The sequence below is a fragment of the Vombatus ursinus genome, unplaced genomic scaffold (assembly GCF_900497805.2).
Source record: "Vombatus ursinus unplaced genomic scaffold, bare-nosed wombat genome assembly UNPS02006580.1, whole genome shotgun sequence".
Taxonomy (NCBI): Eukaryota; Metazoa; Chordata; class Mammalia; order Diprotodontia; family Vombatidae; genus Vombatus; species Vombatus ursinus.
Window position 1 is genome coordinate 1 of NW_020946358.1, and position 10,835 is coordinate 10,835.

The following is a 10,835-nucleotide window of genomic DNA, read 5'->3' on the forward strand; positions in this document are numbered from 1 at the left end:
ACTGCCTCTTTCACATCTTTGTTCCTCAAGCTATAGATGATGGGATTCAACATAGGTATCACAATGGTATAAAACACAGATATCGCCATGTCATGGCCCAAAGAGTAGCTGGCAGCAGGCCTCAGATACGTGAAAAGGATGGTCCCATGGTAGATGGAGACACCTGTCAGGTGAGAACCACACGTAGAGAAGACTTTCCTTCTCCCTTCAGCTGAGCGGATCCTCAGAACAGCAGCCAAGATGAAGCCATAGGAAACCAGGACAATCAGGATGGCAAAGATCTCAATGGAGCTCACAAAGATGAAAAGCAACAGTTCATTGATGTGAGTGTCAGAACAGGAGATGGCCAGGAGTGGAGGGATATCACAGAAGATGTGTCTGATTACATTGGATTCACAAAAGGATAAACTAAATGTAGCCACAGTGTGTAAAATGGCATGTGACACACCCCCTATATATGAGCCAATGATGAGAGGCACATAGACACGTGGAGTCATGATGGCTGTGTAGAGCAGAGGGTTACATATCGCAATGTAGCGGTCATATGCCATGACAGCCAAGAGGAAACACTCAGTAGTCCCAAAAGTTACAATGCTAACCATCTGGGCTACACAACCAGAGAAGGAAATGGTCTTATTCTCTGCTAAGAAATTGACTAACATCTTAGGGGTGGTCACTGAGGAATAGCAGGCATCCAAGAAAGACAAGACACTCAAGAGATGGTACATGGGGGTGTGGAGCCGGGAATCCAACACAACCAACAGAACCAATCCCAGATTCCCCACCAGTGTAAAGAGATAGATGGCTAAGAACACAAAGAAAAGGATGATTTGTACCTCCAAGGGATCTGTAAAGCCCATCAAAACAAACATGGTGACTTCCGTGTGATTAGACATGATTTTGTTTTTTTACATTATCCAACCCTAAGGACAAAGGAGAGTTGTGGGTATTATTTAATACTGTGCAATATGCCTTTTTTGGGGGGGGGCACCTAACATGTTCAGTGCTCCGTGGCATAGAATGCCTGGATCAAAGACAACATTTGGCATATTTGGATCCCATAGCATTGGTCACATTAATGTTTATATGTCCTTAGTGCTACATATTACCCTAGACATTAATGAATCCAAGCAATGGTGAGAGAAAGAAGTAAACTATTAGTATTCTCTTTAGAATCAGATGAGTCTGTTGAATGGGAAGGAATCTTTTGATTAAACTGGCAGCTGATTGAAGGTTTTTTTTTTCTCATTTTAATCAACATTTATATGTTTTAGAACACCCTTTACCATCAAAGAAAAAGCTTACAAATACAGATAGACTAAAGGAATACATAAATTGCATGTGATTTGTTTACAAGGCCACTCGAGTGCTTTGGTAATAATGGTGGCATGTCTATATGAAAGAGAAGCTTAGTATGGATAAAAGATACAAGGTTTTTGTTTTGTTTTGTTTTTGTTTTGTTTTGTTTTGTTTTTCTGTGTGGGCAATATTTAAAAGTCAATCTAAAATTTCACAATTGCCTTTCTAGTCTTAAATAGCCCCAACCATGGCTAAATCAAATTAGTTTGAAAGGGAAACTTCAGAGCCATCTAGTTCAACTATCTCACTTTGAAGAGGACACTGAGACCCAGATATCTCAAGCATTTACCAAATATTCAAGAACTATTCAAACATAAATGTGATAAAATTTTTCTTATGGCATATGTATATTAAAAGCTCAATTCCCCAAATTCTGCCATTTTAACTTTTTTTCCAAAATTTCTCTAGCCTATGATCTCAGGCCTATTGTATACCACTCCCTATTACTAGCTTTATATTCCAGAAAAATGTGTCTATTTACCATAACCTGAACTTGGAATTCTATCTCCCAATTCTTTTCCTTTGCCTTAAACAATAAATGACTTCTCACATAAAGGGAATCTCTAAAGTATTTCATATTCTTCAAGACCCAACTTATATGCCTTATCCCACTTTAGATCTTCAGTATATATTTATTGACTCAAGAATTCTAATAATCTAATAATATATATATACATACACCTAATAATCAGGGATGGATACACACACACAAACATGCACGTATATCAGCACACCTTGGGTGGAGTCAGATACTAATTGAAAAAAAGTCTTTTTTGATGTCCAATTTTAGCTAGAAAGATTGTTATTGTTTGTTCTTTGTTATTGAAGAGGACCATGACATCATTAAGGTGATGTCATGACTTGCAAGTGAACTAGATGCTGGATGTAAGTGAAGGAGGGCTGTGTAAAGTCATCAGCCTCGCTTTCTCATTCAGAGCTATATGGGTCCAGTGGCCAGATTTAGATCAGGTAGGGGGAAACAGGAAGTTAAATCTGGTCCCCTGCTATAACCTAGATAGACACTAGAAAGATTCCAAAATCCAGAGGGAAAAATGGTAAATATTTTTGAAATAAAGATGATTAGAAATGATGCTGAAAATTATGTGGAAGTTGAGAAGTATAAAGGAATACTAAAAGTTGATTTAAGATATTTAGTTAGCAGGATTTTCATAAAACAAAAAAATCCTTGTTGTAATCCCATCCTATAATCCATGTGCTGTATAAAGATTTTTTTCCTGACACCCGTCCTTTATAATTTTCTCTCCTTCTTAAAGTTGTTTTTCTTTTTTTCTATTTCATTTGTGTGGTATATCCCTCACACTATAATGCTATTTCCTTGAAGGCACAGCCTTTCCTTTTCCTCTGCTTCTACTACTTACCACAGCACCATGAACAGAGGTTTTCATAAATTAGATTGTATGAGATTTGGATCAAGGCTTACCTGTTATGGGAAGTTCATCTGCCTTTGTGTTGAGGGGTCTTCTAGGAATCTCTGACACTCCTGGCTTCGTAACATGAGCAAATTGCATTCTTTGGAAGTCTTCTCCTCCAGATACCTAAATGATAAAATGAGAGATCACACATTGTGTTGAAGGATGGAGAAAAGCTTCCAAATGTGTACTAAGAATGTTCTAAGATATTCTCCATACATGTCATTTCCTCTTGTTTTTTCTCTAGATTAAACTTATCAGACCCTTGGAACTTCTAATTTTAATGTCCTTTTCAGCCCTAGCATTCTATGTTCTACGTTTGAAAGACCCTCATCTCTGGCATTCTAGGTTCTATTCTAAGGTCCCTTCCAGCTCTCATATTCTAGGCCCATGACTTCTTCAGGTTTCCTAGGCTCTATTAACCTGTAGAACTCACAATACTATAATGATTATGTCTTCTCTGTCAATATCAGTCAAGATGTAGATATTTTTCCTCCAGCTCCCCCTCGCTTAATTATTATTAAGCACTGGGCTCCCATCCCTCCACCTCCCATTTCTGCCCCATTATCTCTTCTCTGCACATTCCACTCTCTCAGTCAGTGTTGGAAGGATAGTTTCTGGCATATTGCCACCTGGGCAGGGATAAAAAGATGAGTAATACCAGGTGGCTACTTACTCACCAAGATGAACAGGGTAGCGATATCCATTAGGCCAGGAAATGGCAACCAGTTTCCCAATGCCAAATGGCACAATGGGCTTCTTGCACCGCTTTTAAGCTTTACAGACAGAAGATATCAAACGCATGTGCATGTTGTCTATGTCAAACAATTGATTGAATCTGACCTTGTTCCCCTTCCCAGACCTATGAGGTGCCTGAAACTGACTAGACATCATCACTGCCAGACTGACTAATTTTGTAAATGTTTCAAAATCTCCTTTCCAGAGGTTCCCAAGCTTTCTCTAAGGAATTTTGCTTGTTATGCAAAACCACTTACCTGGGCAAGCTGTGAGATATCCCCCAACTCCTTCTACCTACAGCCTGGCCATTCACTCTGCCTAAACCTCTCCCACCTGCAGCCTGGACATTCCCCCTGCCTGACCCCTCCCACCTCCAGGTTGGTCAATCCCTCTGCTTAACCCATCCCACCTGCAGCCTAGTCAGGCCTTCTACCTTAGTACCCTATATAAACCCTGTTCCCAGCCCCCTCTTCAGATATCAAAACACTTGACATGTGGCACCCTGGGCCACAACTCACTTTTCCCCCGATTTAAGACCTCAATTTTGTTGTATTGGCTGTATTCTCTTGAATTCAGGATGACATCTAAGATTTTAAAAGACAATTAACTTTATTTAGCTATTCCTAGAAAATGTCTTCCACTGGGAATCTAGAAAACATTGACTCTGTGGAGCTTCCAGAGGGAAGGTGAGGAACCTTACAAATACTATAGGTGATCTTCTGCATATATTTATTGACTCAACAATTCTAATATTCAGACTGATCTAGTATAATAACAGCACAGCTTGGGGGATGCTGGATAATGATAGAAAAGAATGTGATATCTGAAGCCTTACTACTGCTAGGATAAAAAGAGGAAAAAAGAGGAAATTGATTGTGACCCCAACTATTAAGAAGTTAGATAATCAGAAATATTTCAAACTCCATGGGAAAAATTGATCAATATTTCAGAAATAAAAGCTTATTAGAATGAAGTATTTCAGAAAGGATACTGTTTAATTACATGAAAGTTTGGAAGACTGTGGGGAAAAAATAGACATTCAAAGTTGATTTTAGAAATTTACTTAGCAGAATTAATATAAAGACCAAAATATCCTTCTCACCAGCCCATCTCATCCTCATATCAAGAATACAAATGCAGCAGGTTGCAAGACTGTAGAATGAAAATATTAAAGCTGAAAGATATTTTCCTTCAACCCAATTAATACGAATTAACTTCTTTTACTTTTGTGTCCCTAAACTTTTAATCTCATTGTCTAGGCCGAATGATATTTAGGGAAGATGAGAATAACTAATTCAAGGGAAACTGAAAATGCATGGGTCTGTCTCTGAATTCTCCAAATAAGATTCATCCAAGAAGCTCTCCCCATTTGCTAAATGGTAGGACTCTATCCTGATGCATAGTAAAGTGAAAGAAATCCTAATTATGATAAAAAAAATTCTACATTGGAATCCCCATATTAACCACTTAATAGTTACGTACTCTTTAATATAGCAATAAGAATGACTAACATTTATATAATGCTTAAAATCTTGCAAAATATTCTTCATATGTTATCTCATTCAATCCTCACACAAAAGTGTGAAGTAGGTGATATTAACCTAATTTTTATACATCAGGAAATTGAGGCAAAAAATTTTAAATGATTTGTCCAGGATCATCCATATAGTAGGTAGTGGCTATCTGAGTCAGGGTTCAAACTCAAGTCTCTGATTCCTCATCCACTGTCTATTACAGGCAGCTAGGTAGCATAGTGGAGAGAGTGCTGGACTAGCAGTTGGTAAGGCCTGTATTAAAATTTGGGTTCAGAAATTTACTAGCTGTATGACCCTAGGCAAGTCACTCAACCTCTATCAGTATCCTCAACTATAAAATAGGGGAAATAACATCACCTTCCTCCCAGTCTAGTTGTAAGGCTGAAATGAGATGATATTTTTCAAGCACTTAACATAATTACTGGAACATAGTAAGTCCTGTAGAAATGCTATAAAATCTATAATAAAAATAATAATAACTATTATTATTAACTCACATTTGGATAAGAATTCAAAGTGCTTAGCACAGTGCCTAGCATATAGTAGGAGCTTAATCAATGCTTATTCCCCTTGTCCTCTCCCCTGTCCATTGTTTTGACTAGCTGCCTATTTCACATAATCTTTCTGTGCTTGTTTCCTGAATAGACAAAAGGGAGATAATAATTGTGCTCTCTACATCACAAGACTTTTGTAAGGATCTAACAAGGTTATGGTTGTGTGCAAACTTATACACAATATAACATAGGTCCTGGTTTTGATTATTCTATTGTTATATAGGTTAAGAAAAAAATTGTCTCTGAGCCAGTTCATTCCCTCAACTCATTAGAGAAGCATCATAATATAGTAAATGGCACAACTGACTTGCCGTTGGCATGACCTGGGTTCAGATCCAGACTTAGATACTCAAAATCACTGCAGGATGATGAGGAAGTTGACTTGGCACATAGCAGGAATTTAATCGATTTATGTTGATTAAAACTGTGAAAAGTGGAAATAATACCTGTAGTCTCGAACTCAAAGAGTTATTTGGAGGATCACAGGAAATAATGTATTTAAAATACTGCATCAATTCCAGTTGTTAACTGATAAAAATCCTTTCATTGAATGAACTACTAAAAATAAGCAGTTTCTACTAAGCATCAGACTTTCTTCCAGAATGCAGAATTTTTCATTTTGCCTGTGGACTAGAGAAACAGAGAGTGTGGGTTAAGCAGATGTAATCTGATTCAGGTTACTTATATCTGCTTTTCTGGCTTCTGAGGAATTCTCCTGAGAATCATCTCAAGACAGTCCGCCCAATTATCCTTGAGGTCAAAGAAGCTGAGGTAGAATTCACATAGGGCAAACAGGTGAAAAGAGAATGGTTCTCTCATGATAGATTCTATTCACACAGGATCTCTTTTTACCTAATAAGACTCCCTTCCTGAATCCTGACTTGGAATAAAGATTTTTTTAGGGGAAATCTCTAAATTGGTGGATGATAGAAAGAGAGAGAGAGATAATGTTATATATAGTAATCTTTATAGTATGTGTATATATATATATATATACGTATATATATATACATAAACACACACAATACAGACACATATAAGTACATGTAGTATGTATATACAATACATGCATAATATACATGTGTATATGTGTATATATACAGTTGTCTCTTCCATATTGAGGGGGGTTTAGAGGCATGCAATCTGGAAAATCCATATAAAATTTTTTGACCTATACGAGATAAAAAGTCTGAATTTTTTCTTTTTTTCTTCTTTTATGGGGTGTTTACAGTACCTTAAAAGATATAAAATGTTGATAATATACAATATTATACATATATTTTATTCAATTCTGAGTTTCTAAAGTTTTTTTCTCTGTCATCTGCTGGCCTTCTCTTGTTGTCTGCAGCTTCACAGAACTCCCCCAAAATTCTCATTTAATTTCTTATGCACATCTGTCACATGTTGAAACTGCTAATGGGAAAAGTTGTGATGTGGAAGGGATAACTGTACATATATACACACATGAACACACAGAGATTCATACACAAACATGGACACATATATATGTAGCATCTGACCCAGTGTCAGAGGATCAGGATTCTGAGACTGCCTCTGTCATACTATGAAATCATAATTCTTAGTAAAGAAATATTGGGTAGTGAAGAGAGGTCTACATTTTAAGATATGGCCAATAGGTTGATCACTTTTGTTGGACTCCTACCATTCTTATAATGAGACAGGATTCTGATTCTGTTTTTTGGTGGGTGAGGTATTGGGGTAGTGCGTATTTTGTCAACCTTCAGAATATGGTCTAAGAAAGACAACAGGATTAGGTTCTATCAGTATTTATTTCTCTCACAGCAGGCAGCATGCCATGTGTCCATGCATGGGAGCCAGTCTGGAACTGAGCTCATTTTGGGGTTAGTGTACACAGCTTATATAACCTTTCAATAGAGACTGATATCTTTCCATCATCATTTCAAGCCTGGACAGACCACCTCCAACCTTACCAGACCACTCTCGGTCATGGGCATCTAGAGCCAGGGTTGGGGAACCTTCTAGGTCCTTGGGTTCAGTCTTTTGACTAAATCTAAGTTTTCCAGAACAAATCCTTTTATTTAGGGGATTTGTTCAGAGAAGTTTAGATTAAGTCAAAGTGCCATACTTGGGGACCTAGAGGGTCACATATGACCTGCAGGTCACTTTAATCTAGACAACAGAATCTGTCTCCGCCAAGTTTGAGCCTAAAACAGCTGGCTTCCCTACTCAGGTTAAATTTCTTGCAAGCTTATTTGGGGTTTGACCCGGATAGAGAAAATCAATGCAATCTCAATATCAGCAATGTCCTTCTGAAGAAAAATTGAAAAACTGAACTTCAAGTCAGGACTTTGGTGGGGGGAGCCTCTGAATTTCCTCAAGATATTGGTTATTATTATTATTATTACTAAAATAATAATAATAAATATATATATTACAAAGGAAAGGCCTCTTACAGAAGATGGCACAAAATGAATTTTGCAGAGCATTAAGGATTTTTCTAAGGCTTGGAGATTTGGAGGGTGTCTATTCTAGACTTTGTCAATAGCCAGCTTAAAGTTGTAGACATAGAAAATGGAGTGTTGTGTATACAGAATAATACGATAACCAGTTGTGTTGAATTGGAGAGTATCTCATGAAAGGTAGTGTGGAATGGAAGCCAGGACAGGACCAGGTTCTGGAGGGCTTTAAGTGCCAAAGCAAAGATTTACGATCCTGGAAGCCACTGGGAGCCAATGGAGTTTTCTGAGTGGGGGGTTGACATGGTCAGACGTGCTCTTTGGGAAAATCACTTCAGTTGCTGTCTGGAAAATAGAATAGAGAGAAAGAGATTTGAAGTGGGAAAACCAATTGGAAATCAATTGCAATAATCTGGGAGCAAATGATGTGGGATTTAGCTTTTCAATGCCTGAGTTTCCTCATCAATTAGATAAGGGAGGTGGATTTGATAATCTTTAACATCCTTTCCAGGTATTGTAGAAAGTTGCATTGACTCATCATCACATTGTTCCCAATCCTGCTTATCAATCAGTGATGGTGGAGGATCTGATAGAGAAGGAGACACTAGGTCTACAGCTTTTTTATTACTTTAAAAAAAATACTTTGTTCTGTACCCCTACCTGCAAATTGTTACATTGTTGCTACTTTGGGCAGGAACTGACATTCAAGGGCCCAATGTCTTCTGCTGAGGTGGATCTAACTGGATTGTCGTAAAGTTACCTATAAAAGCTGTCCCCATGTTGAAACCACTGAGTATCTCCAGCAATTCACATGTCAATGTGTTGCTACCTCAAGGCACTTGTAATAAAATCCTTTTAATTTTCTGTCTTGAGTTTTGCCTCATTAATTAGGGTGAAATCCCAAATGAAATATTTTCCTTTCAACAGTTTTATTGAGAAAAGTAATTGTGTGCATGGAGACAGCATTCTAATGATGAGGAAAAGACAGGAAAAAAAACTCATTTAAAAAGCAGGAAAGAGAATTTCAGAAGCTCAGCAAAGTAGGGCCATTCTGTGAAGGGGAAGATAATGCTTAAGACTGCAATAGATCCTGAGAGAATTATTGAATCACGTTCAATAAAACAATTGACTTTTTAATAATGACACAATCATCAAGAAAGTGACGGTCATCACCTTCCACTTAACAGGAAAATGACATGGGTTAAGATTTGAAAATGACATGGGATTAATTTTTATCACAGTTCACTATTTGTATATGTTTAAGTTCCTATAACTAATCATGACAATAATTATCATGAAGCTTTCCTTAACGTTTGAAAACTATTTTACATAGATTAGTGTATTTGATTTCATCTTCACAATGAGGTAGATGTTATTTTTATCCCCATTTTAAAAGGTGAGTAAACTGACACTGAGAGAAGTAACTGGCTCAGGGTCACACAAGTGGTAGGTTTCTGAACCTGAACTTGAACCCTAGAAATTTATAAGAATAGAAAAGGCAGTCATTGGGTGGGAAAATATTGTGTGTTTGTGTGTGTGTGTGTGTGTGTGTGTGTGTTTTAAAGTGGAACTCTTTTGACAGAAGCTCAGAGAAGCATTCAAGATACAGTGTGTAAAGATTCCGGAGTGATGGTGGGTTCTCCTGCTTTGGACATTTTCAAATAGAGCTCCAATAGCCACAGTTCATTCAGCTGTCAACTGCTGATTCAGTTGACTTTGGGAAGTAGGTGCTATTATCACTCACTTATTATAGGTGGCATATAGAAAAGAGTTCCTGTGGTTGCTCACAGATCACAACACAGGCCAGCATAGCACTTTCCTACTTTCCTGTGGATTTAGAATTGAAAGAATCCTCAGTAGTCATCATTCCAAAGATCTTGGCAAGTAGAATTAAATAGCAACCATGAAGTCAATAGACAGTCAATAATAAGGGACAGAGATGAGATCTGAATCCTACGTAGCTCTGCACAAATACAGAATTTTTCCATAGTAGTACACTTATGTCTTAACAAGGAGACACATCTTTAAGGTATATATAAGATATAAATGAGAATGATGCACCTGGAAAATATTGGTGCTTGACTTCACCATAAGAATGTTTCTTCAGGAAGACATTGAACATATTATATCTCTGTCAGGAGAACATGCACTCCTTCAGATTAAAAATTATGATACTTTATTTTTTTATTAATTAATTTTTAGTTTTCAACATTCACTTCCACAAGATTTTGAGTTCTAGATTTTCTCCCCATCTCTCCCCTCCCCCCACCCCAAGACAGCATGTATTCTGAATACCTCTTCCCCCAATCTTCCCTCCCTTCTATTATCCCCCCACATTATCCCCTTCTCCCCTATTTTCCTGTATGGTAAGATAAATTTCCATTTCCAATTGAGCGTGTATGTTATTGTCTCCTTAAGACAAATCCAATGAGAGTAAGATTGACTCATTCCCTCTTACCTCCCTCCTATTCCCCTCCAGTGTAAAAGCTTTTTCGTATCTCTTTCATGTGAGATAATTTACCCCATTTTACCTTTTCCTTTCTCTTTCTACTAGTACAATCCTCTCCCTTTTTATTTTTTTAGATATCATCCTTCATGTCAAACTTGCCTTGTACCCTCTGTATGTGTGTGTGTGTGTATATATATATATACACATACATATATATATGTATGTATGTATGTGTGTGTGTGTGTATATATATTCCCTCTAACTATCCTAATCCTGAGAAAGGTCTCATGAATTACAAATATCATCTTTCCACGTAGGAATGTAAACAGTTT

General features: G+C 37.3%; 1 protein-coding gene across 1 annotated transcript; it reads right to left on the reverse strand.

Moving 5' to 3' along the window:
• Positions 1–5: 5 nt before the first annotated feature.
• Positions 6–896, reverse strand: LOC114033026 (olfactory receptor 1102-like; the record flags this gene model as incomplete). The annotated part of the gene is made up of 1 exon (XM_027848478.1): positions 6–896. A coding segment is annotated over exon 1 (891 nt), but the record flags the coding sequence as incomplete, so codon positions are not given.
• Between the last annotated feature and the right edge of the window lie 9,939 nt (positions 897–10,835).